The 17,567-nt window shown below is 37.2% G+C and overlaps 1 protein-coding gene across 1 annotated transcript in view; it reads right to left on the reverse strand.

Annotated features, from left to right (window-relative positions):
• The window catches only part of CAPRIN1 (cell cycle associated protein 1), a 54,465-nt gene that overhangs the window by 18,454 nt on the left and 18,444 nt on the right, over positions 1-17,567 (reverse strand). Inside the window, exons 2-8 of the mRNA XM_009886290.1 lie at positions 9,148-9,210; positions 7,097-7,183; positions 4,417-4,655; positions 4,217-4,299; positions 1,892-2,029; positions 388-440; positions 215-301 (exon numbers count right to left, since the gene is read on the reverse strand). Coding sequence (XP_009884592.1) covers positions 215-301; positions 388-440; positions 1,892-2,029; positions 4,217-4,299; positions 4,417-4,655; positions 7,097-7,183; positions 9,148-9,210 — 750 coding nt within the window. The remainder of the gene's footprint in view (positions 1-214; positions 302-387; positions 441-1,891; positions 2,030-4,216; positions 4,300-4,416; positions 4,656-7,096; positions 7,184-9,147; positions 9,211-17,567) is intronic.

Below are 17,567 nucleotides of genomic sequence, written 5' to 3' on the forward strand. Positions count from 1 at the left end.
CAAAGCAAGTTCTCCACAAACTTAGCCAGACTATGTAGTATTTTAGGTAGTCCTGAGCTAAATATGTAATTAAAGACTGAGTAGTAAGTCCAAGCCTATTTAAATGTGTGTATTTTTATATATTGGGGGAGAAGGGATGCAATACTAGAACCTATGAGTTGTGAGTCAGCGGAAACAGGGATTGCAATTTTACCTGCAGTACACAAGATCTTACCTCAACCGTTTCAACTGTCCACTCATCTACCTGTTCCTTCTCACTACTGCTGAACTGAGTCTCTGCCATGAATTGTCTGTTTACATACTAAAATAAAAATAAGAAAGGGTATGAAAGTAAAAGTAAGTGGCATTAAAGCTATATAAAATGACAGTCTTTCCAGTGAATAATACCTCAGTTGATTCAACTTCAGTTGGTTCAGTAAATTCTTCTGCTGGATCAGGTTCTGTAAGAAAAATATACCATTTATGTGGAAAAAAAACCCCACCAAACCAAAAATCAAGTTACAGACCTAGAAGATAGAAAGTTAGACAAAAAAAATCTCCCCCCAAAAAAGTGAAATATCAAGTTAGACCTAGAAGACAGAAATTTAGACAAAAAAATCTCCCCCCAAAAAAGTGAAATTTTGAAGAAGTACGGTAAATAAAAGACTGCAAAAATGCAAAGACATTTACATTAAAGAAGTGTTACAGACTACTATTACAGGACGTACAGCTAGGTAAGAATGAATGGACACACTTTTCCTCCTGAGTGACATTAATATCTAATATTAGAAGCTTGCTATATGTAAAGGAATGAGTCGCCTTGTCAGACATCTTCAAAGGATGGGATTTTGATTACATCTGAAATTAGAGCCTCAATATTGCTGACTTGTACTGTTAAGTATCCGCTGGGTTCAGAAACAAACCTAATGTCACAAAGTAGATGAAGAAGAAACTTGTGTCTCAGAATGAAGAAAATAACAACAGGACATTAGCAGGGAATTAAGCAATAAGAAGGATTTTCAGAGTCTTGAAATAAAATTCTTTTTTAAAAATCACATTAAATTCTTGCTATGGAGAGATATGTGTAGTTACCCCAAATTTCAATTTTCTCCACAACATATTCAAAAGGGAAAAAAGGTCATGAATCTTTTCTTCAAGTTGGTACCATATTCTAGAGTTTCTGAAGTATGTAAGCATACTCTCTGCTTCAAAAAAGCTTCCCTTATAACAAAGGATTAAACTGGTGGAACTACTGAAAAATGGAAAAGCCTCAGGCAACCAGAACTTTAATCTTTTATAATCTTAATACTACAGACAAACAAGATTTTGTTTATAAATCATAATGAGAAGTTCTACAAGAAAACAAAATAGGAAAAAGATAATTTTCATTTGCATAAACCTGCTTCTAAATACTTTCATTGATAGCCTGGTTTCTTATTTCAGCAAGTGCCATATTGGACAGACAAACGCTGAAAGACGTCTTCAAAACAAGTACTATTAAGTGACTTTGCTCCTTCATTCAGCTGACGCTCCAGAGTTCGAACAGTAAGCCTTTCCTTGCAGATGACGAAAGACTTGTACAATGTGATCATAAGAAAGCATTATGGTCCCTCCAAAGCAGCAGCTGGCAAGAGTCAACCTTACAGAACTCTTCTGGAACACAGCTCTCCTGCTCTTTCCCCAGGGGTCAGAGCAGGGCTGTATGAATGGCTTACTGCCCCTATAGATATTGCCTGGCCAGATGTATACCTAATTATCGAGAAATGACATTTCTATTCAAAACACTAGTACACCTGAAAAACTGAGAGGCAGGTGGTTTTAGCACTTAAAACTGCATTCTAACGAATCCAAAGAGACAAGACAGTACAACACTAACAAATATGCCAGTCACAGGTGATCTTCATATTCTTACCAGCTTCTGCTACAGTGTCTTCTACTGCAGGTGCGGGTGCTGCCTCTTCTTCCTCACATAATCCATTCTGATGGTTATGGGTACTATCAAAGTAACTAGTTTGAAGAATACGTTCAACAATCTCCTTTAGCGCTTTATCTAGGAAAATGGAAGAAGTTGAAGATTAACAGTAATTCAATCCTAATAACCTTTTCTTTCCTTCCCAAAGATCCCACATAAATTTTATTACCCTTTTTCTGGGAAAAGGTCGCTGGCCCAAGCTAATCCATGGACACTACTGTTACAGAATTTCTTCTGTCTTACTAGGTCATATTAAATAAATCAATAAATAATCAACTTCCGTTCATAAAAATCTGAAGAGCAAGGAGAATCTTAAGAGTATGTTAATACTCTTCAAAAGATTTGTGAAACACTTCAAAGTGAGGTAAAGTTTATTAATTTAATTACCATACTTTTATTCCTGCTATTTCAAAAATATCTGGTTGCTTAGTTTTCAGTTTGGAAAGTTTTAGGAACTCACTGAAGTCTTTATCAACTGTAACTGATTTATTTGTAATCTCCTAATTAAAAAATCCTTACTCTAAGTCACTTTCTTACAAAACAACTGTCACTACAAACACAACTACACAGGTAATTCATGAAGGTTCTTCCCCGGAGGTGAAGTGGCTCAGAATAGTCTTCATAAGCAAAACAAGCACAAGCTTGCACTCAGTGCCTCAGATGAATGCTATGGTGTCTTAACCCAAAACAATCAACCAGATCGGCAAGGCAGCATTACTGGCTGTCCAGACTCACAAAAACCAAAACAGACTCAAAATGGAAGATTCACAATGCACTTCTGGCAAGTGATGATCACTGTATGAATCAATACGTACACACAGAAGAGCACAGAGATACACTAACATCCATCCTTATTATAAGACAAAGCAAACTAGCAATGCCCACCAGAGACATCACTACAAGCTCATCCTGAGATCACAGAATGATAAGGGTTGAAAGGGACCTCTGGAGATCATCTACTCAAACCCCCCTGCCAGAGCAGGTTGCACAGGATGGTGTCCAGGAAAGTTTTGAACTTCTCCAGAGTTGAAGACTCCACCACCTCTCCGGGCAGCCTGTTCGAGTGTCCTGCCACCCTCAAAGTAAAGAAGTTCCTCCTCAGATTTAGATGGAACTTCCTATATTCAAGTTTGTACCCATTACCTCTAGTCCTATCACTGGGCACCACTGAAAAAAGACTGGTCCCATCCTCCTGGCACCCTCCCCTTAAGTATTTACAGGGAAATCCAGATACACTACCCAACACAACTTCATGCAGTACGAGAATGACTAGTTCTCCGAGCATACATCAGCACCCTCCTAAAAACTATCCCCGTAACTTCTGCGTCCTCCACCTTTTCAAAGAAGTATATGGCCCATATCTTTCAGCTCTCACAAAGACCTAACATCACACCCATTTCAGACTCGAGTTCTTGCAGAACAAATATTAGTTAAAGAAAATACCAACCTGGTACCTCCTCACAGAATTTCATTTCAACTATATAAACAATTTGAAGTTTCCTATTTTATCACAAACAAGGAAAATCTTCTTACCATTAAGGTCACAGTATCTCACAATCTCCTGTGTAACATTCCTCAATAAAGCAAGTTAGATAACAATTGCAATATGATCGTTTCACTTTCTATGACTAGAACACAAAAACCTCTTTCAACAGCTCAATGTTACTCTAATATAGTAAGGATAATCGCATTTTTTTTTGAAGTGGGGGAAGGTTGTTAGCCATTTCACCTACAAAAAAGGGTATTGTTCCCTAAAACTTTCTTTCAGAAATTTACATTTCTGCAAGAAAGCAGGCCATCTCCATGACCACACCCCGATTTACAGAGTTAATCAATCAAACCAGGGCAAAACCAGAACGCTTTTTGCAGGAGGAAAGGGGGAGCAAAACATCACCGTAAATATGACCTAATAGATGAACTGGCACGGCCTTATTATTGACAAAGCTCCTTGTTCACACACACGTTTCCAGAAAACAAAGAATTGCAACTAAGCACCACCAGCAGCAGAATACTGCTGAAACAGCAGGAACAGACTAAGCTTAAACACAGAGTAATGCTGCCTCAGTAAAAAAAGAATTCACCATGCAGTAAGCTCACACTTCAGTAAGTTATTATATCACAGTCCAGCTAAGGCCTGAAAAAAGTACCTACTCTAAAAACTCAGAGAGATAAAATTAACTGCCAAAGTTCTCTTATATCAGACACTGTATTTTAGTTCAAGCACAAATTAAGTGCGCGATCACTTAATACAAAAACTATACTTACAGGTTGTTCCACAAACTGGTTTTTCCTTCCCTTCCAGTAAGTCCCACAGGTGAACAGATGCTTGCTCATACTGCTCATTCAACCTTAAAAAAATGTATTAGTAGGAGTTAATTTCTTATCAAGTCTTTAAATTACCACAGTACAAATATATCCTTAACTGACTGACAGCTATAAAGAAAAATACTTTACTGTAAGCCTACCTCATGTTCATGTCCCGTTCAGGGTAAACTAGCTTGTAAAATTCATCCAGCATTGTCAGTTCCTCCTCTGTCAGTACTGGCACTCCATTTGATCCTTGTTTCAAGTCATTGCGCACTTCATCATCACCCAACTTGTCCAAAATAAACTGTAGCTCTAGAACAGTCTTTAAACGCTTCTGCTCAGCTTCTTCTCGCATCAGTTGCTCCCTGCGAGCTGTCTTTTTTATTGTTTTCTGGATCTGTTTAAAATGAAAAAAAATTTTAAATTGCTTAAACTTAGATTCTGTAATGAACTCAGGGGGAAAAATAGATTTGAAGTGTCTTTTATTGATGAGATCAACGTTGGTGTTGAACTGCCACTTATCAACCTAATATTACAGCAGAATAAGCTGTGAAAATTTGGAGAGTATCTTTTAAGTAGAGTCAAACCCTGCAAACTAAGGAAACTTTACAATCATTGCCACAAACCTTGGATCTTATTGAATCTTGATCATATTCTTACTTGAAGTCTGTACTTCATGACTTACAACCAGCTAGGTAACTGCAGTTACCACGTCTAAAGCTTCAGACACAAACATGTTATTTCAAACAAACCCAGCTTGCTATTAGCTGCTTCTTTTATGAATTATTCTGTAAACAATAAGTGATTTTGATCTAGATGAAAGTGGCAAAAATGTACAAAATTAAGTCCCTTTTAAACAAACATTGTGGCTGTTTACAACTTCTGTCTTCCATAACTCAAGGAGGACTTACAGCAATTAAAAAAGGTACAGAAAAGGATGACTCAAATGATTAAGGGGACAGAGAAGTTGCCTCATAAGCAGAGCCTAAGTCTTGGGTTCTTCAATTTGCAGGAGTAAAGGTGATCCAGATTTTTCAGAAAGGCCAGCAGATAACATGAACAGAGCGGTTATTCACCATATTCCATGATAGTAGGAGGCATTCACTGACACTACTAGGAGATCAGCTTAAAACAGATAAACAAAAGTACTCTTGTTTCTTAGACACCATGGGAGGGAACTTGTGGAATGTTCTGCCACGAAAGGCTGGGGAGATAGACGGTATCAGCAAGTTCAAGAAGAATTTGAACAAGTTTTTGGACATGAGATCCACAGACACTGAAGGGAACAGGAATGCATCTACTCTAACATTCTGCTGAGGATCACAGATGCTGGAAGAGAACGGAAGACAGATATTCATCACCCTTGTACTCTACATAGTACCTTTCACAACCAGTGTCATAATACTGGTCTAAACGCATCATTAGTCTAAACCTACAGGGCATTTCTTCCATTCTTGTTCTTAATCCAAATACCTAGCACCCAACATTCAGCTTGCTCTCTTTGTAAAGATACAAATCTCTAATCTTCTTTGTCAAAAAATTTCACTCGTAAGAGCAACTTTCTCCCTCTGAAGCATCTAAATTTCTTTTTAAAATCAAAGACATATCTTAAAATCAACTGTATGAAAACGAACTCCAATCAGGAAAAATTGCCAAGTTTGAAAGCAGAGCACCAATTTATTACTCCTGAATTCACTCGCTTCTTTTAGCAGTCTGCTGACTAGGGAAATATTTCAGGACAAACTTGTTCGAAGAAGAAAGTTCTTCATTACTAACATTCCATAAACATACATGGAACACTGATGCAAGAAAAGCAAAGAAACGGCCTTGCTTAGAAGCCTACAAGTTTACAGGCACATCGAATGTAGAAAGCAGTTTATAATGTGAGGACGCTGATGCCCTTCAAATTATCACATAGTCTGTTCACAAACTTAATACACTCATTAGACCAGTCTGCTGCACTAACATCGACTACACAATGAATTCTACCTATGTTGCTGCTCTTTCCGTAACTCATTAACTCTAAGTGTATTACTGCATTTAGAATCTTCCAGTCCTGCAGAATGGGTTACGCTTTGAGCTTGCCCTGAAGTTAATTCTTCCTTGCAGTGACACTGCAGAGGTCTAAAGTGGATCTTTCTGTTCACAGCTCTTGGCACACGAAATAAAGCAAAGGTGTTCATACAACTGGAACTGTCTGTTAAGAGTGTTAGTACTTACTCTTGATTACACTGTTAATTTACATCCTTGATAAAGCACCAACCCGAAAGATTACCCGTTTTACTAGGATTCAGTCAACATATCCTTTATGAAAATAGTACGAATCTTGTCCCATACTGAAGTTTCAGATTGTCTTTGCAATTAACAAGACAGAAAGAACCTTGAAAAAGGAACTGCAAGGCTTTCAATTGCTGAGACTTGATATCCTATGGTAATACAACAAAATGGAAACCCTCAGTGACTTGCCAAAGGGAGAAGCAGGCCTGTGAAATGTCCGTAAGAAAATGTTACTATTGGCAGTAAGTGGCTGATTATAATGTTGCATGACAGGCCTGTTTTGCAATCACACTGTTTTCAACAGTTATACTTTGTCAGAAAGTTACATTATTTTTGTTCCCATATATTTATGTAGTCCCATCAGAAAAATCTTTAGGAATAGTCTTCAGAAAACCCAACACAAACTAGTGCACAGAGTAAAAGATAACAGCCAAACATACAAGAAAACATGAGCATTTAATCTCTGTAAATAGAGGCAACTACTGCATCTAATATTGGTGAAAGAACGTTTAAAGCCCAAGCAGCTGATAGCCCACATTGCACCACTTGCTCTTTACTTACGTCTTGGCTCAGAGCCATAAAACTCCTCTGCAGTTCTTTAGCAAATTCCAGATTATTTGTCACTTCCTGGTATTTTGACACCGCATCCTTAAAAAAAAAAACAAAAAAAAAAAACAACAAAACCATAAAAGTAAGCTATCACAAATAGAATGAAACACACACTTCCAACAAAAAAAATTCCCACATTTTTAGTTCCTAAGTGAGACACAGCATCCCTGAACGGGACTGCCTGCAACAATATTAACTCAAATTTTGATTTTCGCTGTATTCACAAAACACTGAAGAGACCTGTGGATGTCTTTAGGGCCTCTAGTTTCTTAGATAAATCTGCTAAGGCATGCACGTATATATGCTCACATGCATGACATAATGGTTTAATATTTGGGTTTAGCCAATTTCTGACAAAAACTAACTGGCAGGCTGGGGGAATGGGGGAGAAGGGTAATCCGGCAACTCAAAACTGCTCAAGAGATAAATGTTTGAGAATTAATGCACTGTTATCTCGAGTCAGAGCCAAAAATCAAAACATAATACAGACCATAATGTTCCCTTCTCCAGAAATCTGTATTTGCTATTTTCTTAAATCCCATATTCTGATTTGTACCAAAGCAATCCAAACTCCTTAATCCAACTTTGCAGTACTGAGTACACAGAGTCAACTCAGGGGAAAAAAAAAAAAAAACCAAAAACGAACAGCTAAGACATTTACACTCCTGCTGTGACAATTAATAATGGATACGTTCTTAGTAAGAACAACTGAGCCAAAGAAAAGGTAAGGTTGTACTTTCTTTGAAAAACAAGGAACATGTATTTGCTTTTTTTTTCCTTACGTATTTCCATTTGTAATATAGCCAAGATACTTATACACATAGTACGTATTAGACATACATTAGGTGATTTACAAAATTCATCATTCTTAGCTGATTTGTAGATGCAGAAGATATAAGTGAAAATAGCAAATACTTTCAGTATTTCTGCAACCAAAAAAGATTTTATCTTTACAAAGTGTGGTTGTCAGCCTGTGGTCTTCATAAAACTTAATTCATGAGCTATCCTCCTCAATATGAGATTTCAGTTATCTTCCCTGCTCATCAAACAGAAAACTTCTCATGGTTTATTTTCACAATAAGTCATTGAAAAATAAAAATATACAGATCAGTGATATTTCAGTTTTCAGTTGGCAGAGAAGAACCAAAGGGAAGCCTAGGCAGATGAAAAGACCACATGACCAAGGGAAGCAGCTAATTCTTTTAATTGTCAACAGCTGCAATAGTTGCAGGGTCCATTTTCCTTTCCTTCACTCTTTTCAATGTTAAAAATCATCATCAAAATATTGTTGATTGCTGAGCATCTGGTAATCTCTTTAAGTATCAATATGTATGTTTGCATCATACAACTGAATTTAATTCAATACTTGCTTTACATTTATTACAACTGGAAAACTGCTGTTGAGTGAAGCTCTATAATAACGTACTTTAAGAACCAGCCCCAACAAGGAGAGAAGCAACACACATCCAGTAAGTCGAGCTTATCTAGAGCATCACATCTGCTGCACTGAGAGCTGTGATGTACAAATGGACATAGATTATTTTCACAGTCCTTCAGAGCTTGGTCTAGGCTACATCTCTAACTAGACTGCACAGTATTTACAAGCTACCAAGTGACTAAGCTCCTGAAATTCTCCCTGGGCACATTTTCTGCAAAGAAAAGGATGATGTCCAGAGAACCTCAAAGGTATCATTTAGCTCTTTCAACAGTCCTAGGTTGTAACGTGTGCTAATTTTCACGACAGCTTATTTACAACCTAACCTCAACAAGCATAAAGCATTACAACATGTTCATCTACCCTTTCCTTCAGTTTCTGATTTAGAGAAAAATTGAGATGTTCTAGGCAATAAAAAAAATGAGGCCAAGTCAGAGCTCAGAAAAATCTGGCTTTTAACAAAGGGAAAGGGGAAGTGAAATTCATCTCTTCCTTCCCCACTGAGATCACAAAACAATTTAACAGAGATCTGGTTAGTTGTTTGTTTGTTTGTTTTTTTTCCTTTTACCAGTTGGTCTTGATTCAGACGTTCTCCCTTGTTCATTCGTTCCTGGTAATCATCAAGTTTGCTCTGAAAAGAAAGAAAAATGCTATTATGAGGAGCCAAAATCAGGTTACTGCTTTTTTCTACTTGTGCTAACAAAATTAGATACTGTAATATTACAGTCAACACAGAATGTAATGCATTACACAAGCATGCAACTGTTATGTAGAAATAGTGCCCGAGAAAACTTATTTCTGAGTTAAAAAAACGTAAATACTTCCCCAAGAGACAAATATTTCAATGCTATTTGGCTATCACAATATATCTTCACAACTAGTCTTAATTTCTGACGAAATATACATTTCTTCTAATGGGGAGAGCACTCCCAATGCACATTTCCTTCAGTCCAAACAATAAAGAGCTGAACTCGGTTCTGAGTCAGAGCTTATTTCTACTGTATCACTACAATACCAAAAGCATGACTGCAAAAAAACATTGTCAATGCTAATAAGATTCAGAACTAATTCTTTGTACTTGCATCAGTTAAGATAGTTTAAAAGAATTTAAAACAGTTTCTAATCCTTTGTGCAAGAATGCCCACCAACACAATTCATATTAATAGCTCTAAAATATTTTTGTTCGAGAGCATTAAGATTTCTTTTTCATGGGGAGAAACAGAAAAAGGAATCATTAGGTTAATTTTCAGCAGGATGAGTTCTCTAATCTGCCGAAATACAAAAGCATACAAAACACTGGCATTAGCCAAAAGCAGGTAAAACTCAGGCGTGCCAGAAGTGCCAAAGAACGTACAGGTTAAGTAGAAAGGTTCTTAGAAAGGAAGCAAAGTCTGTAAGAATAACATAACTAATTATTAAGCTCTAAGCTTTCACCATTTCTGTATTATCACATGTGCTTGTATTTTTTATGAAATTTACCTTGGTCTTATTAAAAAAGCCATTAAAAGGAATCCTTAACAACTATCTTCCCAATCTAGTGTAACAACAACATGGAAAGGAAAGCAAACAGAAACACTTCATTTTGAATGTACGATAATTAAAACCTCGATGCAACCACTGTTTCAGAGTTTATAATTGCCAAAGAATGACAGGTTATGTTGGTGGTTGTAGTCTTTGGTTTTTTTACTATTCTTGTTCCAGGACATTTCAGTTAAAGTATTTTACTGATATTTTTCTAGCTAATTCAATTTCTACGCTCAGTTTCAGACCTTTTGAAAATATCAAAGTCTCTGAAACAGTTTAACAAGAAAGCTCCTCTAACAAAGTATTTGGTGCCCAGCATCACTTCCTGGAACACATAACCACCCTTATGAGACTTTGTCCGTTTCATGTCACCTAGCACCAACAGTTCATTTCTTTGGAAATCCTACAGGTTAGATTTAACACTTAACTACTTTATCTTTCACTGTAGCAGAGTCAGTAATGGCACAGGCAAAGTCAAAGCAGTAAGAACTTCCTGAGCTCCAAAAATATATTACTGGGAATTTCATGCTGGATACAGACACTAGCAGAGGAATAGTTGTCAAATGCAGCAGCCACAGTTGGTAATATATCAAAAAAATACCCCTGAAGAGTATTTGGCATATTAGAAAACTACCACAACAGGAAACAAGGTCAGTTTACTCCTATACATACTAATTTTAGAATAGATGATGACATGGTCCGACAGTCACAAAAGTAGTCTTCATGATTTAAGAGATCGTAGCTGAGCTGTGAAGTCTAAAGGGGAGGGTAGAGAGCTCAAACACTGCAATGCCCCAGCGCAAAGCCAGCCAGGTTAACTGAAGCCTCCACTGCTTAAGGGAGCTTAAATCCTACAACAAACTGGCTTTGCAGACAAAGAAATTTTTAAAAGTTCCTGCTTGCTCAAACCACTTACTCCCATTCTGCAGATTACAATTCCTTTGGTCACACTGATGCAATTGTTTGTGAGGCCGCACAGTAAACAGACTGCTAATATGAGCCAGTTTAAACAGTGCCTACAAAAATGCATTCAAAAACCCCACCAATTTCTGTGATGCAGTTTCCAACACTAACCCATAAACAATAACAACAGTAAAACAAACAGGATAGAACATCAAATTCCAGGAGAACACTACTTAGATCAACTTCGTTGAAGAAAACATGTATTGCAAAATTATGCTGCAATACACATAATCCATTGTGGTGGCTAAGGGCATAAGGGATATCCTTATGCCTCAATATCCTCAATGTCTACAACTGTTTCTGCACAGTTTTTCCATGCAGCCTCACTTCAGCATGGTTGGTATCTTCAGATTATCCATACTGCAATAATATATTCAAACAGTGAATAAGTTTTCTTAAATGGTCAAATATTCTTAGGTCTAACGTAAATGCTTTGTTCATTTTTATTCAGCAATTTATCAACTAAAAACCAAAGAGTAACGTGTCTATTTCTAACTGTTATGAATAGAAGTTACTTCTCTTTACTTCTTCCTTAAAAATATTCATATCAGAAAGGTAAAAGCATAGGAAGGAAAGCCCTTCTAGCTGCAATGCAGAGGACAAGCAAATGTGTATTTAGTTACATGTTATCACAAAGATCTCAAATGCCAAGCAAGCATTTTTCTATCATCCCAAAGACACTGTAAAATCCAAATGCTGCATTACACAAAAATATTAGGGAAGTAAAATGCTTTCTTTTCAATCTGTTCTGTCAACTAACAGCAACCTAAGAGCAGCATTAGTGCTGTAAAATAACTGCAGTAAAATTCCTGCTTAGCAACCTACTGCAGTGTCTGCAAGAAGTAAAGATCTTCTTAATTTTACCACACACACACAACTTCATCCTCACTCATCACGGATATACATCTTGAAGCATAAAAGCTAGGACAGCAGGAAAAAAAAAAACAACAAAACAACCTCGAGCAGCAAAGTGAGCATGTAAATTGTCTATTTAACAGCTCATGAGTCAGCAGACCCCAGTTCTGCAGATAGCAAGCCACTGTGCTTCAGCTTTTTCCACCGAGATACCTGAAGTATTTTGGAGTCCCCTAGGAGAAAAGCACTACATATAAGCTACCAAGGATTGCTCGAGTATGCCCTAGATTTTGATAGGAATCCAAAATTGAGTTACTTGATGGTAACAGATACCTTCCCCTCACACTCGAGTTCTCGTTACCTTCTCTGAATTGCCTCAAAAATGTCATCCCAAAGTGGAAAAAAAAAATATGCGGCTACATGACATTAGCTTCAAAAACAATACTGCTTTTAAAATGCCTGACCACTCAGCTGTGCTGTTACAGTCATTTACAGTGCTATGCTATAAACTGGATCACTGGAATGATCTGATTAAAAATAACCCTTAAAAAAGGGGGCCAGGAGCAGGAGGGAGGCACTATATTTAATCAGGTAATTTCAATGGTATGTTTTATACCAGTTAGAGGCACAAGCGTACATGACAAGCTGCAAGGTGGAAGGGGAGAAGGTAATCTCTTCAACCAGCTGAAGTAAACATTTTGTAACGCACACTTCACTGGAAGCAAAGAGAAGATGGAGGAGCCTATTGCAAGTCTGTTTTCTGAGACCTCTCAAAAACCCCATTTATCTTTTTAACAGTGTTAAGCAATTACGATAATCCAAAATTTAGAATAGTTGCATTATACATTTCCCACTGAAACAAAAAAGCCAAGCTAGAAAACAGAAGTTTATTAACCTGTTCTACATTTGTACATTGTAATTTAGTCAACCTCCACCATCATCTCCACACTCATTCATCAGTTTAACTTCTCAGCAAAGACTGACCCGAAATTAATAATAATATAACAGTAACAATAATAATCAGTCTTCCCATTCCCTCAGAAAAACAGGCAGAAAAAAAAAATAAAAGGTAAAACATTTAAACTGTATCAGGAATGAAACATGGAAGCTCAGAAACTCTCAAAAACTCTCACAGTTCTCATACTCACTGCCTGGATACGCTTCCTGTCGTATCTACACACCTAACAGAAGTCCCAAGAAGCTGTTTCAGTCCCGAGTTGGAACCAAGAAGATGTAACAAAGCACTTGCATCAATACTCCAGAACAGAAAACACTTACGGGTCTCCTGTTTAAACTGAATTATTTTTTGAAATAAGTTGTAAATATTCTTGTGGGTTTTCTTCCCCCTAAAAGACTGGTAAGTTTGACACGTTTAGAAAAAAAAAAAATATTAGTTTTTAAGCCAGTGATAAAGACATACCAATTCTGAGACTGCAGTCTCACGATCAGCTTACCCCAGCGGACACTGATCCCAAACGGGGTATTCTCTCGCTCCCCACAGCCCAGCAAGGACAGCCATACGGGCAGGCCGACAGCTGGACTGGAGCCTGATCCCACCAAACACAGTGACAGAGACACGAGACCTACTCCTTCCCAAAGAAATGCAGAACTGACGGGTATGTGCAGTCTTTGAAATTTAAACCTTTTAAACTCAGGTGAGTTGACTACAGAGAAAAGAACTGATCCTACCATAACCTGAACTAAGTTAAGCCACAGATGAGTGAAACTCCTAAAAGTTTTGCTGGCTGCATATATATATTCTCCACTATGAAACACTATGAATCTACAAGTAAGTTGACTACACTGAGAGACACCTAGATTTTGTTCTACACATCATTTAGGTTCAAAATGAGTTACTTTTACAACAGCAAGTGAATGCTAGAACATAAACTGGGTTCTCCCAAAACATTCTGCATATCTTTTTCTCCGGAAAGAACAGGAAAAGCATCAACAAAACATCAAAGCAGTCTCTGAAAAACTTAAATAACTAGAAGATCTTCCACAGCTTGTAAGAGTAACCGTGTACCTAGTTAACAGAACTTTCTATGAGAAGTAATCCCTATGCTATGTAAACCAGTTAAAAACAAAACAGCAAGCTGGAACCAGAAAGTACTGAACACCAATTTCAAAAGATAAAACAGCTTGGTTTTTAAGATATGAAGCTTGGTTATCCAAAACTGCTATCAAAAGCAGTTTCAAAGAAAGATTTGTGCTTTCAATATATAGTTTCAAACAAATTCTACTATTTCTTGGTTTCAAAATCACCAATGTAATCTCCAAAGATAAACTTGAAACCAAGCTTCACAAGGAGAGCTTCTGGAGAGACACTCGCAAGCCTTGAACATGCAAGTGGCCCAAATAATGGTGCAAAAGCACTTAAGAGTGCTGCTACTGATGGGCAACTTGAAGTACGGTGCTTCCCCGCTACCATTACCTGCACCTTCCAGAACAGAAAACCGACCTCAGCTTTTACTATAGGTTCATAACTGTTTCCTATGGGAAACCCAACGTTTTATTCAAACAAGTCAGATTAACTTGAAATATCCATCTACTGTTCCAATGAAAATTCTTGTGTAATGACAGAGGCACTTTTTAAGTATTCATTTTTCAACCCAGTCAGGATTACACTTATTTGGAAATTCAGGGACAGGCTGATAAAGCAACAGCATCTTAAGTTACAGCTAAAACGTACCATCTTTTTAACTGTATAACACCAAGCTCAACTCATGTCGTTTAAGCTAACATACTTACTTCATACTTACAGTTGCCCAAGAATAATAATCTTTGTGATCACTCATACCTTAAACCATGTGTTAGCAAATGAGAGATTTTATCCCTCTTGCAGAACGTTTGGTTTTAAAAACGTTTGGTACATAGTTTATGCTATATTACACAAGTTGAACGCAAAAATAGCTTTTTTTTTTTCAGTCGTCGTTGTATCAAGACACGAGTTTGATCTACATTCAGTCAACTTAATTTGGAAAAGTTTTTCCCTCTAAAAAACAAAAAGCAGAGAAGGGGCAGGGAAAAGAAGAAAATGCAGGTCTTACTGAGGTATTTTCTCCTAGGGAACCTGGAGAGCTAGTGGGATTCTAATCTCAGTTCCCTAAAAATAAACCTAGGGGAGTTCACGCAACTTTTAAATTAACTAAGCTTGTCAACATATACTCAAGTCTGTCTGAAGATCTTGTAGAGAAAATACCCCTTCAATTACCCCCCTCCCACGCACACACAAATATCGAGTCATCTAAGAACAGAGGAAGAAAACAGGATAGCATTCCTATCATTTCCAAATATAAAGCGATGAAGAGAACACAGACATTTTCAGGCCATGTTTTCATATACGTTTATGAACAGCAATTCAATTTATCCTAGTCCCTTTTAACACAAGCTATACTCATTCTTTCAAATAACGAGGTCACTTTCAAGAAAAGAAAATGAAAGCGTAACTAATAATCTAGGACTTCAGTTTATACAGAAACTTTAAAAATGGTACAGAACTAGATTATAAATATCTAGATTTGAAATTATGTACTGTATTTTGATGGTCACATCATTTTATCTTCAGATATTAGAAGGAAACAGGACACTAAATAATTTACTTCAAAATTTCTCATTTCTTCATAAAGAACGACCTTTCCTCAACTAAAAGCTGCACATACCATTTAAAACCTAAGATGGTACCTCTTTGCAGAACAAGTTTTCATCCTTCAAAAGCACATGTCCAAGACAAGAATATTTTTGTATTTGTTCTCAAATACAAAGCTCTCAAAATCATCTCTAATGGCCTTCTTTATCAGCTGCTGACAAAGAAAAGATTAAACATTCAACTAAGCAGAACTTTTCAGTGAGATTTACTGGATTTTTCACCTACTCCTGTCTGTGCAGTATCCAGTATGATTTTACTTTCTGGATGGTTAAAAAAAAAAATTCTCATCAAAAGATTCAAAATAAAGGAAAATTAATGAATTGGTGTACTTAAGCAAACTTACCAAGTACTAAAATAAAAATACTGATGCCCATGTCTACAATACGCTTTGTTTTCAGGACTCTATGAGTGCAATGTTACCTTTATTAAAGAATGTAGATTAACTAGAGAACTGCTGATTCCCCCACCAAGGTAGAGGCTCAGGCCCACAAACTCTGCTTTAATACACCTATAACAGTATCTCATGACTTCTATAGTGTCTACATGAGAGTACTACTTCAGTAAGTTTCAGAACTTCTTCAGCCCATTAAGACTTACAGAAATTTTGAACTGCAATTCATCTGTGTGAGAACACACCCAGCTCTTCTTTTTCAAGACCTACACTGCCTAGCGCTGAGTACCCCAGGAAGAGATGCTCTAAGTAATTTTATTGAAAGATCTTTCAACAGAAGCCATTTCCAGAAAAGACGCACTTTGTCCCCTATATTCACTTGCTATGACACCATAGTTACAAAAAGTTGTGACAGTAGCCAGATACACACACAAAAAGGGAATGGCTAAGCCAAGTGTAAATTAGGCATAAATTATTTATTCTAAAAGGTAAATAAAAACGCTACTAGAAAGGAAAGGTGACCCGCACACCAATACCAGTGTGCTTATCCTCTTTATTACTTCAAAGTACAGAATAGAGCAGAATGTTCACCTGCTAATTTTTTTTAACATATACATTTTGAACATCGTAGAAAAATATTTTAGAGGATTTCTGTGTATGTTATATACAACAATCATTTCAACCCATTTTATCGAAAAAACTAGAGATGTACATAAAGATCTGCATTCTTTCTCAAGTTGAGGACCAGTGTTCATGTGTGTGCATACATTCTTATGTATTAATGAGAGGTTTCAGAGAGACATCTTGTCCCATCTATACACAACAGTATTCAGACAAAGATCAAGAAAAGATCCTCCGATACTAAAACTTATCTAAAAAGCTCCTGGCTTGTTGTTTTTTGTCGTTTCGTTTTTAAGGAAAAGCCAACAACCTTTTTTTTAAGTGGGAAGCTACACTTTACACATATTGACAGGTAATGCACAGCTTGTTTTATTTGTAACTCACCTGTACAGACCAGTTTACTGCTAATATATATCTCCACCTTCTGCAAATATAAATAGTGACCTAGACTACTACGATCTAAAGGACTAGTTAAAAAAATTAACACAAGAGGAATTGTGCTTCCTTGCTTCTAAGAGCAAAACTAAATTTAGAGCTTCATATGCTTATTTACTTCTAAGAGCAAAACTAGATTTAGAGCTTCAACGCAGACACAAAATTATTTTTTAGTATTCCCTAATTTTAGCTTAGTAATAGTGTTTTGAAGCAAGTCTTTAGGCTACATGTATGGCAGTATTCTGACGGACACCTCATGCTCTGTAGGGTGGAAAGCCCTCTGAGGCTCGTTTAATCTCACAACACCGAGCGCTGAGTGGGTGCCTCATAAACCGTAACCACGACACCCTTTCCCCCCCCCTCCCCTTCTGTCACAACTCAAACCGTCCAAGGACCACGGATTTAGTAGCTGCTATTTCTAAAAATAACTCCTTAAAGGCCGCTTCCAGCTGACTTAAGACTCCCAAACGGGGGGTGGGGTGGGGCGGTGGGTGAGCTTAAGGCGATGAAAAACGAGAGATGAGAAACCCCTGGGTGGGGTGGCCGGCGG

This window comes from Charadrius vociferus, unplaced genomic scaffold (genome assembly GCF_000708025.1).
Source record: "Charadrius vociferus isolate BGI_N301 unplaced genomic scaffold, ASM70802v2 scaffold115, whole genome shotgun sequence".
NCBI lineage: Eukaryota > Metazoa > Chordata > Aves > Charadriiformes > Charadriidae > Charadrius > Charadrius vociferus.